Below are 25,534 nucleotides of genomic sequence, written 5' to 3'. Positions count from 1 at the left end.
CTGAACTGAGAGAGTGAAGAGTGTGTCATTGTCTCTCTGCAGGTTGTGTAATTGTGAAATCTCAGATGAAGGCTGTGCTGCTCTGACTTCAGCTCTGAGATCAAACCCCTCACACCTGAGAGAACTGGATCTGTCTGGGAATAAACTCAGAGACTCAGGAGTGAAGCGTCTCTCTGCTGTACTGGAGAATCCTCACTGTAAACTGGAGACACTGGGGTAAGATCATCTCTCTGAGAGTCACATGACCTGATCCTCAGTAAGACACATTCTCTAATAGTGAGACTGAAGCAGAGGTTTTAGGTTCAGCATCAAATATCCTGAGGAGGAAAATCATTACATTTCATTCCACATTGATGTTTTTTCCTGATCTGATCACAGTATTTCTGTATTCAGTGTTTGTAGTAGTATAAACAGATCAGGGCCGAGTTTCCCAAAAGCACAAACATCATTGTTTAATAGTAGAGCGAGCATCACTTTGAACTCTCTCTCTCCCAGTTACAATGATCTCAACTTCGCAATGATTTTTGTAAACTCAGCCCTGATTCATCATTTAAATTTGATTTTACACACACACACACACACACACACACACACACACACACACACACACACACACACACACACAGGGTCTCATTTATCAATCTTTTTGTAAAATTGTGTGTAAATATTTGTGTAAACCAAAATGAACTAAATATTTCTGACAGAAAGGCTGATTTTCTCCATAAGTTTGTACTTAAGTTGATCACCCGTAATGTGTGAAGTGTGTTCCTGGCACAACTGATTTGCATGTAGTGACGCCCACACACACTTCTATAAGTCGCTCTGGATAAGGGCATCGGCTAAATGCTGTAAACATAATAACAATAAGTAATTTAAACTCCACAGGATATTCCAGATATAAAAGTGCAGTAATCCATGCAAATTATATAAACTGAGAGAGTGAAGAGTGTGTCATTGTCTCTCTGCAGGTTGAGTTATTGTGAAATCTCAGATGAAGGCTGCGCTGCTCTGACTTCAGCTCTGAGATCAAACCCCTCACACCTGAGAAAACTGAATCTGTTTGGGAATAAACTCAGATACTCAGGAGTGAAGCGTCTCTCTGCTGTACTGGAGAATCCTCAATGTAAACTGGGGACACTGGGGTAAGATCATCTCTCTGAGAGTCACATGACCTGATCCTCAGTTAGATGTATTTACCGACATCATTTTGGATTGTACATGATCGAAAACAAACATGATTTTTGTTGTGAACCCAGATGTTTTTGTTTGTGGAAAGGAAGGGGAGAGAGACTTTGACTTTTTTGATGTCTTTCATTCATCAGTCTAACAAATTTACATATTTATAAACACCAATCAACCCCCCACCCTAAAACCCAGAACCCTCTGCAGTCTGTTCTCATTTTGAAAGTCTGGAAATCAAGATCAGATATCCAAGTTGCAGTAGATGGAGTTTATAAATCCAAGTGTTTGCTCAGGATGCAGGAGTGTACTGACTCCACACTGACATATCCAGTCTCTCAATGTCCATGACACAGAGTTTTCAGTCCAGTCTCATGTGTGGAAACAGAAAAGACAGTGAAAAGTCCAGAACACCAGAAAGAGGAGCAGATAGATCGTGTCCACGATTAACTGAGAAGAGTCTTTTGTCCCGCTGATGTCCATTTCCTGAGTTGAAATGTTCTTCACGGTGACAGCACCTTCAGGTTCTCTTTCTTGGTGACATGTCATGCCTAGAAATTCATATTTTTTTTTCCAGCCAGCCGGACTAGTTACCTTCCAAAGTAACTAGCCAAACAGAAAATCAACTAGCCAAAATTTGTTCATGTATGAATTTTACTTCTGTCAAAAATAACGCAAAAGAGAGTTGTTACCATTGTTCATGACTAATGTGCATTTATTTCAAGACCCGAGTATTTTGATACTGTTGTTAAATACATAAATGAGAACACAGAGCACCATAATATAATATCAACAAATAATAATATATTGGAAAACTTGGCCACTTGGTGTATGAGTATTGAAAACAAATATACTTACTATCATGACTATAGCACCCAAAATATGTCCAACATGCTTTCTGTATTTAACCATTTATGAGAGAGAAAACATTAGGAGCTTCATATTGACTGGGAATCAACTTGGAAAAAAAAAAATTATTCCATAAAAATCGTATCGCAGCCAAGGCCTACCCTGCTCCCACATTTGCTTATAAGTCCGTTGTCGTTTCTCCTTTTTGTACGCTTTATCGGCGGCCTTTTTCTCCTCTTCAGACCGAGGTCGCTTTGTCCCCATCTCTGGCGGTTTCTGTACACCTTTCAGAAAATTCCACATCGCAACGTAGCTTTGGCAGATGTAGATGTAAACAACAAAAAAACACACGTGTTTAAATGGGTGATAATGTGGCCACATCTATTGAATTTGATAACGTGATGTGGCAGCGGGGGCGTGGCCAAGCATCGGTCTGTGAATGGAGGGCGGAGTCAGGGAAGGTAAGTGGTGGAATCATTGCACCTGATGGGGATTAACCTGTTTGTGTATCTTCCCCAGTGACTGCGCCCTTTAAAAGGAGAGGAGAGCAGAGAAAGGGAGCTCTCTCTCCCCAACCAGAACATGTGTGCGCGCGCATGAGGCTGGGAAGTGATAAAAGGCTGAAAAGCTAGTAATAAATTGTTCATTGAGAACTCAGTTCTGGCCTGCCGTGCTTCTGTGCTCCACCCACCTGGTCCAATAGTACACGTGATTACCGCGATATTCAACGAGATGCGTTATATGCATGCGCAGTAGTGAAAAAAACGACAGCCTGACTCATACACGATATGATTCGGAATTCTTCGGTATTTTCCGTCCTGCTGATAAACACATTGATTAACACAGACATGGCACACGCTTAATATGTGGCGGCTTTAGTTGACGGTGTGTCTGAATCTTCGCTTCATATATATTTTTTATTTTCAACTAGCCAGCCGGGCTGGCTAGTGACAGGAATTACCTGCTAAATGGCAAATTAAGTCGCCTCGGGCGACCGGACCACCGCGAATTTCGAGCCCTGCATGTTGTGCTGATTTCATGAACTTGGACTTATCAGGGAAGGAACTTAACAGTGAAATAGTCCTTTTTCCTTTAGTGTGTTCTAGAAAGCGGTTGATCTGAGTGATGGAGTTCATGTCATCTGGCTGTGTTTCTGACACACCTGAGCAGTCAGAGTAACTCACCTCATCTGAGGAGATCTCACCCTCCTCCATGTGTGTGAGCTGTTCTCCTGTAGCACCTCGACTGCACTCTGCTCTTTCACTCTTTACTGATTCACTGGGGCTTTTGGGATGATTGGCATTTTCTCAACTTCTTACTCTTTCCATATTTTTTCTTCTTTAACTAAGTTTTCTCCACCTTTGCCAAGTTCCCTGACTCCATTTTTCTTTAGTTGGAGTCTTGTGTGTTCTCCTGCTGCAGCTTTGTGGGAATAGTGACAGTCTCAGTGTCGGCATTAAGGCCAGTATCACCACTAGCGCTACTGCTAACATCTGGAGTTGTCGTGGAAACTCTCCAAGTCTCCAAACAAAAAATGATTCAAAGTCCAAGAAGTTGCAGAAAAGTTTAGACTTTTATTCAACCAGTAAAAGCCGAGTTCCGTCTGCAGATTGAACCGACTCAAAAATGACAAAGTTCTCATTTTATACTGTCTCAAGGACAAAACAATGTATACAAATAATTTAATTGGGTTTCATGTCACATCGTACCACTTCAACATTTTCTATTGGCCAATACATCTCACGCTTCTCATATTTTGTATGAACGGTTAATTCAGAAAGAGTCAAAACATACAATAAGATGGGGTATGGTATAAACAACTCAGCATTCAGAGCGTACAGTACATGATTCAAAATGACTGGGTTCAGATCAAGTTTAAGGCTAATACAGGCTGCAGGTGTGAGTAAACAAACCACTCGTGGCTTTGATCAGTCTGCTACTCCATATAATTTTAAAAAAAGAAAATGCACTCTGCAGCTTCTAACACTACCCAATTTAGAACAACCTGATAAAAGTACTCCGTCGGTATGCACACACTCCAGAATGAACAGTTGGTTAATTCCACATGGTCTTGGCTTTCTCATTCCCACATATGATAATGCTCCAGGTGTTGGAGTCAGAATAATACACTTAGCACAAATAGGGTTGCCACCTGTGTCTGACAAAAATCCTGGACATTTCGACCATCCAATCGACCTTTTTGCTTGTAAGCAACGGCACCCTTCGCACATCTAACCCAATACAAAAATCACCCTTCTACGCTGAAATTGTATTGCTCTAATTAGTAAAAATGACGCTTTTGCTAGTTATTTGTTTAGTTAATTGCTTTACATAATAAAGCAGGTCTTCATTATTTTGGTTTATTTCCAACAGTTTTTGGTTGTGGACACCTGGGGGCAGTAGTGGGCACAGGTAAAAGGGGAATACATAATTAAAGTTCTGTTTGTTTGCTTATGTGGAATAAAAATAATTAATTTTTCATTGTATCTAAGAATACCTGAATGTAACAATGTAAGGTGTAGTGTCAAACAGCTTACCTGATTGCTTAGAGTGTGGCGTGTGCTTTGCTTGTGCTTGCCTGTGCCTCTGCTGCTTGCTGCTCTTGGCTAAACAAATACATAGGAGGACATGTAACTGATATAACTGGGCACATACAGGAGTATGTACTACACTACACTATTTCATTTAATTCACCAAAACCTTACCTAATCTTCCATTTATATTTGGTGTTTTTCTTTGCTGCTGCTATGAGTCCTGGCTGATTTTCAATGAATGTCTTGAACTCAGTACAGGACAACTGAAAGTTTAGCCTGACTTGAAGCTCAGCCTTCACCATTGCAACAGAGAGTCTGTTTCTTTTATCAGTCCAAGCATCCTCCATTGCCCCTTTTCCACCAAAGCAGTTCCAGGGCTGGTTCGGGGCCAGTGCTTAGTTTGGAACCGGGTTTCTTTTTCCACTGACAAAGAACTGGCTCTGGGCCAGAAAAACCGGTTCCAGGCTAGCACCAACTCTCTGCTGGGCCAGAGGAAAGAACCGCTTACGTCAGCGGGGGGGGGCGGAGTTGTTAAGACCAACAACAATAACAAGACTGCGAAAGATCGCCATTTTTAAGCAACGAGAAGCAGCAGCTGTACAAACGCGAAGTCAGCCATCATCATCATTATTATTGTTGTTGTTGTTTTTGCTTTGATATTTGCGCCAAGGTTTATGCAAACGTAGCGCCGTAACTGACGTATACAGCGACGTAAGTGACGTATTCAGCAACGTAATGACGTGGCTCCGCCTAGCACGGCGAGCTCGGAAAAGCAAACTGGTTCTCAGCTGGCTCGCAAGTTGAAATACACATTTTGCCCATTATGTACAAAAAAACGGGACATTCAGTGTCCTGGATTTTTTTTTTTTTTTTCCGGGACAGACCATGAAAATCCGGGACAATCAGGAAAAACCGGGACAGGTGGCAACACTAAGCACAAAACAACCTTCAGTATAAACAATGTCTTTGCTGGATTTTACTGTAATTATGATCATTCATAATCCAATTTATTATGACTTGTAATAGAATTAACTTCATTTATTCAAATTAACATACTCAGCTTTGAATTAATATATAATCAGCATAAAAGGAAATTAGTGTATGTGTGGTTATATGAATCAATACATTTGTGATTACTTCAGGTGTGTATGTTTTTGTGCACATAAAATCACCACAGAGTTACCTCAGATTTAGCAGTGATGCTATCACCAGCACCAGTGTTAGAATTAGCATTAGCATCATTAGCATTACTGCTGGGCTCAGCACTGACCTCTTCTGCTCTCCTGCTGACTGTCTCCGCCCTGCTGGTGCTGTATCTCGGCCGTGTCGCCCCCTGAGCTCCCCAACTGCACAGCTCTGTGTCACCAACTCAACTTTTTATCCACGATGTCTCCACACTGGAAACATCTCAGGCTTTCAGTCCTGGTGAACACAGTGTAGCTGCTATCACCATGTTTACATTTAAAACTTATATCGAGGGTTTCATCTCAGTTATTAAGAAACATAAAAACCTGCAAGTGAAAAGACACGACATGTTCCACTGCCGGGTTTTTACAGTCAAGAGGAATCATTCTCATGGGGCTGGCAAACACACACACACACACACACACACACACACACACACACACAATAGAATTTGTTATATAGTTATTGCTCTCATATAATTCATGACTAATTTTCTGTATTTCATTGTGATTAAAGACTGCAGTGTCTCTTTGATGAAAAAGTTCCTGCTGAACTGATCTGTGTGTCCTGAACTGAGAGAGTGAAGAATGTGTCATTGTCTCTCTGCAGGTTGCGTTATTGTGAAATCTCAGATGAAGGCTGTGCTGCCCTGACTTCAGCTCTGAGATCAAACCATTCACACCTGAGAAAACTCGATCTGTCTGTGAATAAACTCAGAGACTCAGGAGTGAAGCGTCTCTCTACTGTACTGGAGAATCCTCACTGTAAACTGAAGACACTGGGGTAAGATCATCTCTCTGAGAGTCACATGACCTGATCCTCAGTAAGACACATTTTCTAATAGTGAGACTGAAGCAGAGGTTTTAGGTTCAGCATCAAATATCCTGAGGAGGAAAATCATTACATTTAATTCCACATTGATGTCTTTTCCTGATCTGATCACAGTATTTCTGTATTCAGTGTTTGTAGTAGTATAAACAGATCAGGGCCGAGTTTCCCAAAAACACAAACATCATCGTTTTAATGGTAGAGCAAGCATCACTTTGAACTCTCTCTCTCCCAGTTACAATGATCTCAACTTTTCAATGATTTTTGTAAACTCAGCCCTGATTCATCTTTTACAATGCCTTGAAAAAGTATTCATACCCCTTGAACTTTTTCACATTTTTCCACCTTACAACCACAAACTTAATTTTTTTATTGAGATTTTATGTGATAGACCAACAAAGAGTAGCACATAATTGTGAAGTGAAAAGAAAATGATAAATCTCATCTCATCTCATTATCTCTAGCCGCTTTATCCTGTTCTACAGGGTGGCAGGCAAGCTGGAGCCTATCCCAGCTGACTACAGGTGAAACGTGGGGTACACCCTGGACAAGTCGCCAGGTCATCACAGGGCTGACACATAGACACAGACAACCATTCACACAAACGGTCAATTTATAGCCACCAGTTAACTTAACCTGCATGTCTTTGGACTGCGGGGGAAACCAGAGCACCCAGAGGAAACCCACGCGGACACGGGGAGAACATGCAAACTCCACACAGAAAGGCCCTCACCGGCCACGGGGCTCGAACCCGGACCTTCTTGTTGTGAGACGACAGCGCTAACCACTACATCACCGTGCTGCCCCAAAATGATAAATGGTCTTCAAAATTTGTAACAAATAAAAATCTGAAAATGTGGTGTGCATTAGTATTCAGCCCCCTGTACTCTGATACCTCTAAATACAATCCAGTGCAATCAATTGCCGTCAGAAGTCATCTAATTAGTTAATAGAGTCTAATTTACTCTCAGCATAAATACACTTGTTCTGTGAAGGCCTCAGTGGTTTGTTAGAGAACACTGAAGAACAAACAGCATCATGAAGACCAAACAACTCACCAGACAGGTCAGGGATAAAGTTCTGGAGAAGTTTAAGCAGGGTTAGGTTATAAAAAAATATCCCAAGCTCTGAACATCTCAAGAAGCACTGTTCAATCCATCATTCAAAAATGGAAAAAGTATGGCGCAACTGCAAACCTACCGAGACATGGCCGTCCACCTAAACTGACAGAGCGAGCAAGGAGAGCACTGGTCAGAGAAGCAGCCAAGAGGCCCATGATCACTCTGGAGGAGCTGCAGAAATCCACAGCTCAGGTGGGAGAATCTGTGCACAGGACAACTATAAGTCGTACACTCCACAAATCTGGCCTTTTTGGAAGAGTGGCAAGAAGAAAGCCATTGTTGAACGACAGGCATAAGAAGCCATGTAGGGGACACAGCAAACATGTGGAAGAAGGTGCTTTGGTCAGATGAGACCAAAGTTGAACTTTTTGGCCTAAATGCAAAGCGCTATGTGTGGCGGAAAACTAACACTGCTCATCACCCTGCACACACCATCCCCACTGTGAAACATGGTGGTGGCAGCATCATGCTGTGGGGATGCTTTTCTTCAGCAGGGACAGGGAAGCTGGTCAGAGTTGATGGGAAGATGGATGGAGCTAAATACAGGGCAATCCTGGAAGAAAACCTGTTGGAGGCTACAAAAGACTTGGGACTGGGAAGGAGATTCACCTTCCAGCAAGACAATGACCCTAAACATACAGCCAGAGCTACAATGGAATGGTTTAGATCAAAGAATATTCATGTGTTAGAATGGCCCAGTCAAAGTCCAGACCTAAATCCCACTGAGCATCTGTGGCAAGACTTGAAAATTTCTGTTCACAGACGCTCTCCATCCAATCTGGCTGAGCTTGAGCTATTTTGCAAAGAAGAATGGGCAAAAATTTCAGTCTCTAGATGTGCAAAGCTGGTAGAGACATACCACAAAAGACTTGCAGCTGTAATTGCAGCAAAAGGTGGCTCTACAAAGTATTGACGCAGGGGGGGCTGAATACTAATGCACATCATATTTTTCAGATTTTTATTTGTTTAAAATTTTGAAGACCATTTATTATTTTTGTTTCACTTCACAATTATGTGCTACTCTGTGTTGGTCTATCACATAAAATCTCAATAAAAAACTTTTAAGTTCGTGGTTGTAATGTGGAAAAATGTGAAAAAGTTCAAGGGGTATGAATACTTTTTCAAGGCATTGTAAATTTGATCACTCTCACTCATGCGCGCGCACACACACACACACACACACACACACACACAGGGTCTCATTTCTCAATCTTTTCATAAAATTGTGTGTAAATATTTGTGTAAACCAAAATGAACTAAGCATTTCTGACAGAAAGGCTGATTTTCTTTGTAAGTTTGTACTTAAGTTGATCACCCGTAATGTGTGAAGTGTGTTCCTGGCACAACTGATTTGCATGTAGTGACGCCCACACACACTTCTATAAGTCGCTCTGGATAAGGGCGTCGGCTAAATGCTGTAAACATAATAACAATAAGTAATTTAAACTCCACAGTATATTCCAGATATAAAAGTGCAGTAATCCATGAAAATTCTATAAACTGAGAGAGTGAAGAGTGTGTCATTGTCTCTCTGCAGGTTGAGTTATTGTGAAATCTCAGATGAAGGCTGTGCTGCTCTGACTTCAGCTCTGAGATCAAACCCCTCACACCTGAGAGAACTGAATCTGTCTGGGAATGAACTCAGAGACTCAGGAGTGAAGCGTCTCTCTGCTGTACTGGAGAATCCTCACTGTAAACTGGAGACACTGGGGTAAGATCATCTCTCTGGGAGTCACATGACCTGATCCTCAGTAAGACACATTCTCTAATAGTGAGACTGAAGCAGAGGTTTTAGGTTCAGCATCAAATATCGTGAGGAGGAAAATCATTACATTTAATTCCACATTGATGTCTTTTTTCCTGATCTGATCACAGTATTTCTGTATTCAGTGTTTGTAGTAGTATAAACAGATCAGGGCCGAGTTTCCCAAAAACACAAATATCATTGTTTAATGGTAGAGCGAGCATCACTTTGAACTCTCTCTCTCCCAGTTACAATGACCTCAACTTTGAAATGATTTTTGTAAACTCAGCCCTGATTCATCTTTTAAATTTGATTTTACACACACACACACACACACACACACACACACACACACACACACACACACACACACAGGGTCTCATTTATCAATCTTTTCATAAAATTATGTGTAAATATTTGTGTAAACTAAAATGAACTAAACATTTCTGATAGAAAGGCTGATTTTCTTCCTACTTTTGTGCTTAAGCTGATCACCCATAATGTGTGAAGTGTGTTCCTGGCACAACTGATTTGCATGTAGTGATGCCCACACACACTTCTATAAGTCGCTCTGGATAAGGGCGTCGGCTAAATGCTGTAAACATAATAACAATAAGTAATTTAAACTCCACAGTATATTCCAGATATAAAAGTGCAGTAATCCATGCAAATTATATAAACTGAGAGAGTGAAGAGTGTGTCATTGTCTCTCTGCAGGTTGAGTTATTGTGAAATCTCAGGTGAAGGCTGTGCTGCTCTGACTTCAGCTCTGAGATCAAACCCCTCACACCTGAGAAAACTGGATCTGTCTGGGAATAAACTCAGAAACTCAGGAGTGAAGCGTCTCTCTGCTGTACTGGAGAATCCTCACTGTAAACTGGAGACACTGGGGTAAGATCATCTCTCTGAGAGTCACATGACCTGATCCTCACTAAGACATATTTAGCATTTGCTGCTAATTTTAGATTGTACATGAAAAGAAAATAAACATGATTTTTGGGGGCCCAGAGTTCTTTTTTTTTCAGGAAGGAAAAGAGAGAGAGAGACTTTGACTTTTATGAGGCCTTACATTCGTATTTATCATGTAAATATTTATGTGTAACATATTTAAGAAGAAGAAGAAGAAACCTTTATTTATCGCATGCACACTTCAAGTACAGTGAAATTCATCCACCGCATTTAACCCATCTGAAGCAGTGAACACACGCACACACTCAGAGCAGTGGGCAGCCACACCAGAGCGCCCGGGGAGCAGTCAGGGGTTCGGAACCTCGCTCAAGGGCACTTCAGCCCAAGGCCGCCCCACGTCAACCTAACTGCATGTCTTTGGACTGTGGGGGAAACTGGAGCACCCGGAGGAAACCCACGCAGACAGAGGGAGAACATGCAAACTCCACACAGAAAGGCCCCCGCCGGCCGCTGGGTTCGAACCCAGAACCTTCTTGCTGTGAGGCGACCATGCTGACCACTACACCACCGTGCTGCCCCATATTACATATTTATAAACAACACCATTCATCCCCCCACCCTAAAACCCAGAACCCTCTGCAGTCTGTTCTCATTTTGAAGTCGATGCCAGCAGAAAGTCCACACTCAGAACACCTTTACAAGTCCATGAAAATAGAAAGTCTGGAAATTAAGCTCAGATATCCAAGTTGCAGTAGATGGAGTTTATAAATCCAAGTGTTTGTCCAGTGTTTGCTCAGGATGCAGGAGTGTACTGACTCCACACTGACATGTCCAGTCTCTCAATGTCCATGACACAGAGTTTTCAGTCCAGTCTCATGTGTGGAGACAGAAAAGACAGTGAAAAGTCCAGAACGCCAGAAAGAGGAGCAGATAGATCATGTCCACAACTAACTGAGAAGAGTCTCTCATCCCGCTGATGTCCACTTCCTGAGTTGAAATGTTCTTCACGGTGACAGCACCTTCAGGTTCTCTTTGTTGGTGACGTGTTGTGCTGATTTCATGAACTTGGACTTATCAGGGAAGGAACTCGACAGTGAAATAGTCCTTTTTCCTTTAGTCTGTTCTAGAAAGCGGTTGATCTGAGTGATGGAGTTCATGTCGTCTGGCTGTGTTTCTGACACACCTGAACAGTCAGAGTAACTCACCTCATCTGAGGAGATCTCACCCTCCTCCATGTGTGTGAGCTGTTCTCCTGTAGCACGTCGACTGCACTCTGCTCTTTCACTGTCTCACATTACAATCTTTACTGATTTACTGGGGCTTTTTGGATGATTGCCATTTTCTCAACTTCTTACTCTTTCCATATTTTGTCTTCTTTAACTAAGTTTTCTCCACCTTTGCCAAGTTTCTTGACTCCATTTTTCTTTAGTTGGAGTCTTGTGTGTTCTCCTGCTGCAGCTTTGTGGGATTAGTGACAGTCTCAGTGTGTTAGGCGTTGTGACTATCTCGGCCTCTAGAGGGAGCTATTGTATCTGTGATTTGTGTTTGTTTTGACAGCCATGTGCTTCTTTGTTTTTCATGTGCCTTGTGCCCCACCTGTTCTTTATTTACTGCCCCGCCTATTTTCTTAATTGCCAATTTTACCTGGTCATGTGTTCTATTACTTTGGGTATTTATACTACCCCATTTTGTGTCTCTTGTTACTGAGTTTTTGTGCTGTTCATGACTAGTCCCCTTTTGTTCTGTGTACCTTTGCCTGTCTACTTGTGTTTTTGGAATTCTACACTCTTAGGACCTTTGGACTGTTTTTGTTTATTTGGACCCTTGCCGTTTTTGTATCTTCTGAGCGTTTGGATTTTTGCTTCCTTTCCCTTGGTTTTGGATTTTTGGACTTTTGAACTTTTGTATGTTTCTCTCATATCTCCTGTGTGTTTGTATTTTTCTCTTGTGGATTTTTGCTTTTTCACAAACTTTGGATTTTCTGGACTTCTGAGCTTTGGCAAATAAACTGTTTGAACTCTACTTTCGTCTCACTCCTCTGCACTTGAGTCATTCCCCTGGTGGCCTAGTGGGGGTTTGCTGGGTTACTACACCAGTGACCCGGGTTCGATTCCCAGCTCAACCTAACAGAAAGACTCAGTCATGACTGACTCAGCAGAGGCTTCTTCAGCTGTCTACCAGGCTAAACTTCAGAAAATTATGGCTGCTTTAACAAGCTTTGGAGCTACCATGGACACTCGTGGATGAACACTTGCAAGCCAACATGAGGCCCTTGCTCGCCACGATGCACTGCTTCAGCAAATTGGGAATGCCCTGGCACAGCTGCTGGGTTACTACACCAGTGACCCGGGTTCGATTCCCAGCTCAACCTAAGTGTCGGCATTATCACCACTAGCGCTACTGCTAACATCTGGAGTCACCTCAGGTTTAGCAGTGATGCTATCGCCAGCACCAGTGTTAGAATTAGCATCTGTACAAGCATCAACATTAGCATCAGGATGGCTTGCAGTGTAAGCATCATTAGCATTACTGCTGGGCTCAGCACTGACCTCTCCTGCTGACTGTCTCCGCCCTGCTGGTGCTGTATCTCGGCCGTGTTGCCCCCCCTGAGCTCCCCGACTGCACAGCTCTGTGTCACCAACTCAACTTTTTATCCCAGATGTCCCCACATTGGAAACATCTCAGGCTTTCAGTCCTGGTGAACAGTGTAGCTGCTGTCACCATGTTTACATTTAAAACTTATATTGAGGGTTTCATCTCAGTTATTAAGAAACATAAAAACCTGCATATGAAAAGACACATGTTTCACTGCCGAGTTTTTACAGTCAAGAGGAATCATTCTCATGGGGCTGGCACACACACACACACACACACACACACACACACACTAAAGAGAATTTTTTAATTTAGTTATTGCTCTTGTATAATTCATGATGAAGTTTCTGTATTTCATTGTGATTAAAGACTGCAGTGTCTCTTTGATGAAGTTCCTGCTGAACTGATCTGTGTGTCCTGAACTGAGAGAGTGAAGAGTGTGTCATTGTCTCTCTGCAGGTTGAGTTATTGTGAAATCTCAGGTGAAGGCTGTGCTGCTCTGACTTCAGCTCTGAGATCAAACCCCTCACACCTGAGAGAACTGGATCTGTCTGGGAATAAACTCAGAGACTCAGGAGTGAAGCGTCTCTCTGCTGTACTGGAGAATCCTCACTGTAAACTGGAGAGACTGGGGTAAGATCATCTCTCTGAGAGTCACATGACCTGATCCTCAGTAAGGCACATTCTCTAATAGTGAGACTGAAGCAGAGGCAGGCCTTTCAATTACATAATTTGTGCTACACCCTGTATTTCTGAATTTGGGCTTTTTCTGTTGTGATACAGGGTAATTTGGGCTTTTCTGCGTGTGCAAAGTGCTGTTTCCCAGGGCTCTGTGTTTAAACCTGCTGCTTTTTTTTTTTTGCTAGAAAAAGTTATGAATAAATAAAGAAATCTGATTTTTTACCTTTATTGCAAAATGTCTACAGCATTAATCCCTCTTGATGTACGTGACAAAAATAATTAGAATACAGTTAGTATTTAAAAGATGTGTTAGGGCCTGAGGAGAGTCTGGAGGAAAGGAGCCTGGGAATGAAAAAGCAAGTTCTACACTGTTGCCTTCAAAGAGACAAACCTGTAGCAGACCTGTGACACAAAAGGTTTTTCAGTCACATCACAAGAATTGGCTGTGCAATTCACAGAATGTAGTCAAGTAAAAGGTCTTAACCCTCACTCACAACCCACCGTATGGGTGGTCTATGGCAGGGGTGTCAAACCTGATCCATAAAGGGCCGTGTGGCTGCAGGTTTTCATTCCAGCCATGCAGCAGCACCCTGATTTGGCTTATTCAATCAACTGACACACCCACCCTTTAATCAAGGGTGGGTGTGGCTGCAAGTATTTGACTGTGTGAAGACAGTTCAGTTGATTGAATGAGCCAAGTCAGGTGTGCTGCTGCATGGCTGGAATGAAAACCTGCAGCCACAAGGCCCTTTATGGATCAGGTTTGACACCCCTGGTCTATGGTAAAAAAAAATTTGGCAAAACCGTGCTTGAGACTTGTGCGACACTTGCATGTGTTCAGCGCCGTAGAAGGTCACAGACTGCCCGTGGAGACTTTTGGTCCTGCACATGCAAATTCTACAGGTCTTACGGCAAATCAAGAATGCATACACTACGTATGGGACCCGTACTCCTTTTGTACGCCTGAACCATGTCAGTAGCATGGCTAGTAGGGGCTTTTTGCGATGACAGTAAGACACATGAGTGGCGCACGGGCATTGTACAAGTGACGTGCCTCAGAAGTACGACACAAGTATTCCACACTTGCTATTTGTGCGGCCCGCAAGACAGAAGTACATCTCCCTTTCTGCCACTATGTGTGGTGTGCACGCAACGCACGCGACCCGAACACAGTGCATGTGACCCGAGTGGCAAGACTTTGGGTGAGTGTGTATATATATATATATATATATATATATATATATATATATATATATATATATATATATATATATATATATATATATATATATATAAAAAATATATGGGGAGGAACCAAGGAACTGATCGTGTAGCATCGTAGAAAGGAAGAAGACCAGCTCATTTGCTGTTTTTATTTGAGTATATGTTAATTTACCATGCAAACCAGGCTGTTGTCCCCACATGCCTCAAAACCACCACCATCATCCCAGTCCCGAAAAAGCCGTCTCCCTCCTGCTTCAATGACTACCGCCCTGTCGCACTCACTCCCATCCTCATGAAGTGCTTCAAGTGGCTAGTCATGAGGCATATCAAGTCTGCCCTCCCCCCCCACCCTGGATCCTTTCCAGTTTGCATATCGGTCCAACCGTTCGACCAATGACACCATCTCCACTCAGCCCACACCCACCTGGAGACAAAAAACTCGTATGTCAGAATGCTGTTCATAGACTTGAGCTCAGCATTCAAGACAATCATTCCTCAGCAGCTCATTCACAAACTGGACCAGCTGGGACTCAACACCTCCCTGTGCAACTGGCTGCTGGACTTCCTGACGGGGAGACCACAGACTGTACAGGTCAGCAGCAACTCCTCCAGCACCATCACACTGAACACGGGGGCCCCCCAAGGATGTGTGCTAAGCCCCCTCCTCTTCACTCTGCTGACCCAGGACTGCACACCAACATCCAGCTCTAATCTCTTCATTAAGTTTGCGGATGACACGACTGTGGTGGGTCTCCTCAACAATGACGATGAGATAATCTACAGGAGTGAGGTGAGCCGCTTGGCCATGTGGTGCAAGGACAACAATCTCCGTCTGAGCATGGAGAAGACGAAGGAGATTGTTGTGGACTTCAGGAGAGAGCACACCCAGCATGCTCCACTATCTATCGACGGTGCTGCAGTGGAGAGGGTGAGCAGCACCAAGTTTCTGGGTGTGCACATCTCTGAAGACCTGTCCTGGAGCAACAACACCGCATCACTGGCCAAAAAAGCCCAACAGCGTCTGTACTTCCTCTGCAAACTGAGGAGAGCAAGAGCCCCGGCCCCCATCATGCACACATTCTACAGAGGCACCATCGAGAACATCCTGACCAGCTGCATCACCGTGTGGTACGGCGCCTGCACTGTGTCCTGCTGCAAGACTCTGCAGCGCATCGTGAGAGCAGCTGAGAGGATCATTGGTGTCTCTCTCCCTTCTCTAATGGATATTTATAACTCCCGCCTCAACCACAAAGCAATCAGGATTGCAGGTGATCCCACCCACCCATCTCACAGCCTCTTCAGCCTGCTGCCATCGGGGAGGAGACTGCGGAGTCTCCAGGCCAAAACCAGCAGGCTCAAGAACAGTTTCTTTCACCAGGCAGTCAGGAGGCTCAACTCCCTCCCTGTTCTGCCCCCCCTCCCCCTTCTGCCCCTTGCCACAGATTCTGCTCGCACACCCCACTGCCCCCCTTCAGCATCTGACATGTCATCTTCACAGTCCCCCCCCCCCCCCCCCCCAGCGCGTGCGCACACACGCATACATCTCATCGTTCATTAACACACTGAATTCAGGGACCGCACATCTCACTTTACCTTGCTCATTTGCACTACCTCATCTTAACAGCTGCTAGTTTGTTTACATGCTATGGACCCTTTTCACGTGACGTCACGCCAAACGCGGACGCCATTTTGGACATGTACTACCAGTAGTTTACCACAGCCAGCATTGAGGAATGGCAGCAAAGAAAGTGTTTATTTTCAGCAAGACTTCCATCATGCCACTATATTGTTGTGCACCTGGATGTAGTAACCATCAACAAACAAGGCAAGGGTTATCATTTTATCGGATCCCGGTAGATGCTGACCGACAGAGAAGATGGATAGCAGCCATAAACAGGAAAGATTGGCAGCCCTCGGCATGGCAGCCCTCGGCATACCAGCGCTTGTGCAGTGACCACTTTGTTGGAGGTAAGACGAATAAAATTAGCCAGAAAAGGCATTACATTCCTGTTAACATTCTGTGGCGGCAAGTGTGTAACCAAATAGGCTAAAATAACCCATTGTAACCTCTTTGTTCTTCTGTAGTAGCTATTAGCTAACGACATTAGCTAGCATTGTGTTCCTTTGCTGTTGGTAGACTGTAGGACAGATCAGAGGCAGTGTCCTACAAACAGCGCTTAATTTGAGGGGGAGCAAGCCGGAGCGCGCTCCGGAACCTCGGGCGTTGGCTCCGGCAGCTATTTACACTGGATCCGGTGATCCGACACCTCTTTTGACTATGTAACAAAAAAATAAATAAATAATTAAATTAAATGCAAGTTTATTTAGTGCTAATGTCTGATTTTGATATCTGTCTTGTTGGTGATTTCTCTCATGAAACGACATCCACAAAATATCTGCAGATGAACTTAATTTGCAGTGTTATTACAAAACATGCCCAGAAGCGCAGCGCCGCGCCCCCCTCTCCCCCCCCTTTTTTTTTTTTTTTTTTTTTTTTTTTCTCCGCACCAGAGCCGCTCATCCTCTGCGCTCCGGGACCTCCCACTTTACAAATTAAGCACTGCCTACAAATAAATGTTCAAAACAAGAGGAACATGTATTTGTCTCTTAAATCCAGACTGTTCCCTGTAATCTGTAACAACGGTTGGAAAAAGTAATGGCAAATAGTGAGTGCACAAACCATAGAAGGTAAACTGTACACAGCACCAGGGCAGTGTGATGGTAAACCTTGCTCTCTAAGCCTGCTAACCTCAATTTTTGAAAATACCTCTCCCTCTGCTCGCCCTGTAAATGCCCTACGTCGCTGGATAGCGAAGGTGTTTTCTGCATCTCGCGCCTTTTTCTTTTATGTTCTCCGTTTGTCGCCTTCCTCGCATTCGAGCTGAAGTCCGCTACATGTCCAAAATGGTGGTCGCGCTTACGAAGGTCACGTGACGTGACTGAAAAGGGTCTATACCTCAAGTGCCATTGACTGTTTGGTTATTTGAACTGTGTGTGTGTGTGTCTACATCTAGTTGATGGAGTCTACATCTAGTTCATATCTAGTGTTTATACTGTTTATATTGTCGGAGTGTTTAGTCTGTGTGTAGTTCTTATCTAGTGTTTACACTTTATATTGTCTGAATGTTTAGTCTGTCTCGTTCCTATCTAGAGTGTTTATACTGTTTATTTTGTTTTTTTCAGTTATTCTATTTTTATTTATTGCATTGCCTGTTTGCACCGTGGGTCAGAGAGGACTGATATTTCATCTGTGCTGTATGTTGAGCATGTATAGCATATTTGACAAAGTTGACTTGACTTGACAAACGTCAAATAATAAAACATGAGTCTAAAGCTGGGCATACACTGCAATTTTTGGCCCAATTTTGACACGATTTTCACTCGTGCGACTATTTTGGAGATCGGGCCGAGTTTTGGCTCAATCGTGTGTCTCGGATCGTGTAGTATACATGGGGTAACGACAAGCGATTAACACCTCACGACCTCCTCCCGATCGATCGGATGAAAATCAAACCTGTTTGAAATCCTGAGCATCGGATCCGAGCATCGGATCGTATAGTGTGAGAACAGGAATCGTAAGCTGCGTGCTGTTTCACTCGTACAGTGTGAGCAGCAGCTGAATACCACGATTGAAAAAAATTGCACAGTATATGCCCAGTTTAAGGGAATAACGCATTGTAGCATGGGCGTAAAAATGCATATGGACGCGTCCATACCAATACTCAGCTGAGTTTAAAATGTCCTTTTTTTTTTTTTTTTAAATAATGGAGAAGCCGTGATGCGGGAAACGCTGAATAAAAACGCCAAACGCGGTATCGCTTCCATCTGATTTTCAGTTGTGAACAGACCTCTCAAAGACGGCTGACTATTGGTGGGGACAGCAGGTAAAAAAGCTTTATGAAGTTTTGATTGGCCCACCTCCCGTTGCCTTGACGTTGCTGTGGTTTTTGATTGGCCCACCTCCCGTTGCCTTGACGTTGCTTTTTTTTTTTTTTTTTTTTTAAACACATTGGCTGTAAGCTAGCCTGGTTAACACCAGACCATATCACAAGTGAAATATGGTCTGGAATCCACCTATTGAATTTATCGTAGGGGAGGTGTAGTTTACGATTGTCAACGGCCGTTTATTGGACATTGCGAATGTCTATCATTTGGCGTATACGTAGCCCATGGCCAATCATGGCAGTTGTACCCGGTGACGTAGTTAGTGACGAAGAGGCGAAGAAGAGAAGGAAATATGTCTTTTCAGATCGGAATGATTGTGCAAAGCAGCATGGGATTTCCCAGGCTAATTCAGAACAGTGTCTAAAGCTTGATCGAAAGTTTGGTTCGTATCGCTCGCTGCCATGTTAAATGTGATCTGTAAACAGTCCCAAATAAACTACAAGCTTCCGTTTGTCGAGTAGTACGCGTCACCGTCTTTCCACATCTCCCCACTCTCTGATTGGCTCCCTAACTCAGGCGAGCCTTTAGACCTGTGGTTCTCAACCGGGGGGGGGCGCGCCCCCCTGGTGGGGCGCGGAGGTACTCCAGGGGGGTCGCGAGTAGGCTTCATGTATGGAGGAAAAAAAAATCTGGGGCTAACAGGCTATAGTAGCTAAGCAGATGCAACACATTTACCCATGTCAAAATGCAGGACATTGGACTATTACATACAAATCAATACTATTATAAAATCTTGTGTGTAGGTTATTTTAAGCCCGTGACGCGAACATGACGCAACGTCACGTGAGTGAGTCTGCATACCGTGGCCACCGTGTGAGTGCTTGCCACACACACACTAGTCTGGTTTCTTGCCGAGTTAACTCGTGCCGACTCTCGCTAGTCTACTATCATCAATCCATCGATACAGCGCAAAACCCAAACAGTCTTTTTAAAGACTACTACCCCACACTGTATTTTTGCTTTCCCCATTTCAGCTCTACCCAAATAATTTGTTGTTTGTTTCCTTACTGCTATTCTACTACTCCTTTGCCTTTTTCACCCTGCGTGTGAAAAATCCAACTGTCACACACACACACACACACACACACACACACACACACACGAGTAAGTACACCATTCACACCTCGTTAAAATTTGCAACTATAAAATCCCCGAATAAAGATATCGATCGTGTTTCTCACTGATAAGCCCCATACGTTCCCTCTGGTTAGCCCCCTTAGCCTACTACAGACTTAGCCTACTACAGACTTATCGTTACAACTTTATTACACACGTTTATTCACAAATACTTTAACAAAATGGATAGATTTCTTGTCAAAAAACCCAAGACAACTGACGTAGGTCTACCACCAGCTGCGAGAAAGCTTCAGAGGTACGATGAATCATACCTGCAGTTTGGTTTTACTGTCACCTCTGATCTTCGTCCTCAGTGTGTCGTGTGTGCTGAGGTGCTGGCAAACGAAAGCATGAAGCCATGCAAACTTAAAAGGCACCTCGAAACGAAGCATGCTGGCCTGAAGGACAAACCGCTTGAATACTTTCAAAGAAAGCGTGATGGCCTGCATCAGCAACAGGCAACAATTTCCGTGCACAGCACTGTATCTAAGCAGTGCCTGGAGGCATCATATGTGGTGGCAAAAAGAACAGGTAAGCTAGGCAAACCGCACACTGATGCCGAGAAATTCGTTTTGCCAGCTGCGCAGGACATGTGCAGAATATTCTTCGGGGATAGTGCAGCAGCCAAATTAGGCACCATGCCACTTTCAAATGACACAGTTGCTCGGAGAATTGCTGATATGTCCAATGATATCAGAGAGCAATTAATACAGTTTATTAAAAATAGTCCATACTATGCCTTGCAGTTGGATGAGTCTACCGATATTGCTGGACAGGCACAGCTTCTTACGTATGTCAGGGATAAATTAATTGAGGAGGATGTCCTTTTTTGCCGCCCTCTTCAGTCACACACAACTGGAGAGGCCATCTTCAATGTCCTTGATTCATTTATTCGCGAGAATGGGTTGGCGTGGGACCGATGTGTTGGCTTGTGCACGGATGGCGTATGAGCAATGACGGGCCGTGAGCAAGGTCTAGCTGCTCGCGTTAAGTAGGTAGCTCCACTTGTAAAATGGACCCATTGCATGGTTCATCGCGAAGCACTCGCTGCAAAAAAAATGCCGTCTCTGTTGGAATCCGTGCTGAACCAATCAGTAAAAATGATCAACCTCATCAAGTCACGGCTGCTAAACTCTCGCTTGTTTGAGGTCCTCTGTCAGGAGATGGGGTCAGAGCACGAACAGCTGCTTCTGCACACTGAGGTTCGCTGGCTGTCCAGGGGGCGGGTGTTACAACGTTTGTATGAGCTGCAAGATGAGGTGAAGCGGTTTTTGACACAAATCAATTCAGACCTGGCGAAAAATCTGGATGACCCTTTGTGGCTGGCGTGTCTCTCCTATTTGGTCGATATATTTGACCGCTTGAATGGCTTGAACCTGTCTTTGCAAGGCCGAGAAACTCACATTTTGCTTCTCGCAGAGAAAGTGGATGCCTTCAAGCAAAAACTTGACCTCTGGTGTGGCCGCATCAGTCGGGGGAACTGTGATATGTTCCCAAGCCTTGCAGACTTTATCAGTAATGCAGGCACTTCCCACGATTTCTCATCTGTCTTTCAAGCAGCGTCAGAGCACCTGTCGGTAATGAGAAAACAGTTTGTGGCATACTTCACAGAGGATTATCGCTCTTTTGCGTGGGTTCGAGATCCATTTGTGTGTACTGCTGACGAACTTCCAGTTGACATGCAGGAACAGCTTATTGAGCTGAAGAGTGACAGTAGACTTAAGGCAGTCTTCACCTCATGCCCTCTTTCGACATTCTGGGCAGCATTGATGCAGGAGTACCCGCAACTGTGTGACGTAGCCTTGAAACTGCTCATCCCATTCGCATCGACCTACTTGTGTGAGGCAGGATTTTCAAAAATGACTGCGCTCAAAACGAAATACCGCAATCGTGCGCAAATTGAGGATGACTTGAGACTGTGCTTGTCAAACATTTCGCCAAGAATCGAGGATCTTTGTAAGGCAAAGCAGGCTCAGGTCTCGCATTAACGCAAATGCAGATCACAAAGGCACAGTAAAAAGTAAAACCTAAATTCACGCCTGGTCCTAATTCCCAATGATATCAATAGCCAGCTAATGATAAGCCTAATAAAATACCTAATAAAAACACTAATAATAATAATGCCTATTAATAATAATGATGCCTAATAATAATAATAATAATATAATATCAACAACCAACAACAGTAATAATAGGCCTAATAATAATAATGCCTGAAAGAACATAAGTCTTGTACTACTGCCAACAGCTTAGTAATGATAATAGGCCGCCATAATAATAATAATAATAATAATAATGATGCCCGAAAGCAGATTAGAAATGTGGTGCTACTGCCAATTATAACAATAGCCTAATAATGATAATAGGCCTATGTATTTCTATGGAATGGACAATGCTGCTGCTGCTGCTACTACTACTACTACTAATGATGATAATCTAGCCCAGGGCTATCTATCTATCTATCTGTCGATATAAGGTGCTGTAGGTCGGGTGGCGTCACTGCGGGTGAGTGTGTTTGGGGGGGCGGGGCGAGAAGAGGGGCCCCCAACTGCAATGAACCAGCTTTGGTGGGGCCCAGGTTGCAAAAGGTTGAGAACCCCTGCTTTAGACCATAGTTTCCATGCTGTCTTCTCAGATTGGAACAATTGTGCAAAGCAGCATGGGATTTCCCAGGCTAGCTGTAAGCAGTAACAAGCGGTAAAATCAGCATCCAGCTCGCTGCTACAGCAAAACAGCACACAGGCAGTGATGTCGGGCAATCAAAGAAAACATAAGGAGGACATAAGACATTTATTTTACCCAGTCAACGGTAAGCTATTCAAAACAAAATAGCCTTGTTAGAGAACCTCTTCAGACAGTGAAGTTTTCATCTGCCAAGCGCTCGACTCCAATTGTTTAGCTTCTGCCTCAGAAGGCAAAAACACCTTAAAACACCTTAACATCTAGCAGTTGTATACACCGTCACACACACACACACACACACACACACACACAATAAATGCTTGTAGGTAATGCTAAATGTTTACTTATATTTACTTTTTTCTTGTCATTGTTTGCATGTATATGCATATGTATGTAACCTCTGCAATAAAATGCAAAAATGTGAAACAATTGTCACATAATTTTGATTGATTGTGTTGTATTTTGGGTAGGTCATCCACTACAGCAAAATTCACAGCAACTTCAATGTCCACTTTCTCTGTGTGATAATGTATTGCCCGTATACATGCAGATGTTAGCCTAAGTCTAAGACTACGTGTACCTGGTGCTAAAAATCAAAATAACACGAAGGAATGGACAACCAATCATTTGTACAGTGTAGGCCACATTTCGTGCAACAACCATGGTGCACTGGGGCGCTTGGCCAAATTATATCCCCACCAATATCAACACTGTTTTTACGCCCTTGCATTGTAGTATGAGAGCGGGTGGGTGGAGCACAGAAGTACGGCAGGCCAGAACTGAGTTCCAACAAACCTCTTTATTTTCCACTTTTCAGTGCAAAACGATTCTCCCAGCCATACATGCGCACGCACCGCGTGCACACACGTCGTCTGATTGGGGAAAGAGCTTCCTTCCTCTGCTCTCTCTCTCTCCTTATATAGGGCGCGGTCACTGGGGAAGATACACAAACACAGATTAACAGACATCAGGTGCAGTGATTCTGCCACTTACCTTCCCTGACTCTGCCCTCCTGTCACAGACCGACGCTTGACCACGCCCCCGCTGCCACACTCATTTTATTACATTGTAAAAAATCCCAACTAAATAGCCCAACAGTTTGAGCACTGAAACACACTCTGACTCCGAGCTGCTGTCCTGCTCCTGCTGAGTGGTGGGACGGGGTGTCGGGATGTCCTTGTCCTCATCACTGAGCATGGCACAATGGCCTGACGGCGATGATGGGATTGTAGTGTCCTCACTTCTGGGCGTCATTAGCTGAAACACATGAAAATCAGCATATATAATATTAATTACATAAGCATATCGATCCTGAAATGAATGTTTAAAGCGTGTGTATTTACCTGTGAAAATCCCTCTGGCGGGCGGCTGTGCCTTCTGCCGACTTGAAGGCAAACTTCTCCCTGTCCGTGCAGGGCTCGCAGGTGCTGCTCCCATCATCAAATTCTTCCTCCTCCTCCCCCTCTGCTGTTTCAGGCTGGGTTACTTCACTTTTGCTCGCTTCTTCTTGGGTCCCATTTTCTAAACTTTTAAACCTGAAAATTTTTAAATTTTTCCCACAAAATGTCCAATGTTCTTCAGTCGAAAGACAGATGCAGAATGCTGCAGACACGCTGGTTTTATACCCACTCCTGGCTTGTGTCACATTCAAGTTAGGCAAAAAAAAGTGTTTCCGGTTACCCGACCGACCCTAATCCGTACCGCCCGACCCTAAACTTTTTTTTCGTTTTTTTCCCAGTCGCGACTTTTACATATAACCCAACCGCGTGAACCGGACGTTTTTGTCACTCACTGGGAAAATCAGGGCTTTCCACAAGCGCCGGCTGCCAGCCATACAGCCGACTACACAATTAAGTCCAGCCGGCTACTTTTAATGACTTATTTTTGTAGCCCACAGGCTCTAAATATTAATTTTCGATTTTAATAAAATTAAATGTTTATCTAACAAACTGACAATAATGTCAAACTGAACCACACTCATTTAAGTTGTGATTCGCGCTGTTTGTACCGATAATAACCACAAATTCCCCGCCGACTTCGTTGATCAAGGGAGAGTAACTCATCCGCGGCCCCGACATGCGGTGTGTGCGCGTGCACTCGGCGGAGGCAGTAGTGTGTCGGGGCCGTCGCGGGGCCGTCGCAGGCCCGGCGCCATGGGGGGGCGAAAGGGGGCGTCGCCCCCTCGTGGCTACAGCCCCGCCCCCTCAACGGAGACTCGGATCACTTAATTGTTTTCTTATGAAAATGTAATGTATTATAGACGTATTAATAATTTGCATTTTCAAATACGAAATATTAAGTGGTTGCGCATTGCACAAAAATACATTTCACATAAATCACTACTAAAACTGGCATGGTAGAACAAATCTGATTGGTTGTTATGATTCTTACGTTGCAGTCGTAGAATTCAACTGTATTAAGGTAGGATTATTTACAAAAGCCTGAATTTAATATTAACCCTGTTTTAGACATATGTATCAATCCTAACTACTGGGGACTACTCATTATTGTGGGTGTATGTGTGAAATGCTGACACAGCCGCGCGCACACAGACCTGTGATAAGGACAAGGGTCGTGCGGGCAGGGGTTTTACATGTACACTTACAAGTGCACTGTCTCTGCAATATCCTGCAATATACAGTCAGTTTACGGGAGTAGTCTTTCCCCTTCCGAATTAAACGAATTCAATCACAATATTGTGAATCCATTTTCTTTCTTTGTAGGCTAAGTTTATCTCCGTTTATGTTGGTGTATGTGTTCATATATGGTCCGCTTTGTGCGCAAATAGCGTAAGAATATGTGTCGTTGACGTCACCCCCCATGCAGCGGGGGTGAAATTCATCACTTCAGAGTGTTTAGTCCCCTACACGCCTAAACTGGGACCACGGATTAAGTGGTTAGCGTTGACTCGGTGCGAGTCAGGAAGGCTATTACTGGTGCAG

The 25,534-nt window shown here is 43.7% G+C and overlaps 1 protein-coding gene across 1 annotated transcript in view; it reads left to right on the top strand.

Annotated features, from left to right (window-relative positions):
- Positions 1-13,732, top strand: part of LOC132901030 (NACHT, LRR and PYD domains-containing protein 12-like) — a 92,880-nt gene extending 79,148 nt beyond the window's left edge. The window contains exons 5-11 of the mRNA XM_060943441.1: positions 43-216; positions 969-1,142; positions 6,357-6,530; positions 9,234-9,407; positions 10,158-10,331; positions 13,404-13,570; positions 13,728-13,732. Of these exons, the coding sequence (XP_060799424.1) occupies positions 43-216; positions 969-1,142; positions 6,357-6,530; positions 9,234-9,407; positions 10,158-10,331; positions 13,404-13,570; positions 13,728-13,732 (1,042 nt within the window). The remainder of the gene's footprint in view (positions 1-42; positions 217-968; positions 1,143-6,356; positions 6,531-9,233; positions 9,408-10,157; positions 10,332-13,403; positions 13,571-13,727) is intronic.
- The last annotated feature ends 11,802 nt before the right edge of the window (positions 13,733-25,534 follow it).

The sequence above is a fragment of the Neoarius graeffei genome, chromosome 16 (assembly GCF_027579695.1).
Source record: "Neoarius graeffei isolate fNeoGra1 chromosome 16, fNeoGra1.pri, whole genome shotgun sequence".
Taxonomy (NCBI): Eukaryota; Metazoa; Chordata; class Actinopteri; order Siluriformes; family Ariidae; genus Neoarius; species Neoarius graeffei.
Note: the sequence above shows the minus strand (reverse complement) of the source record. Positions and strands in the feature narration are given on the sequence as shown.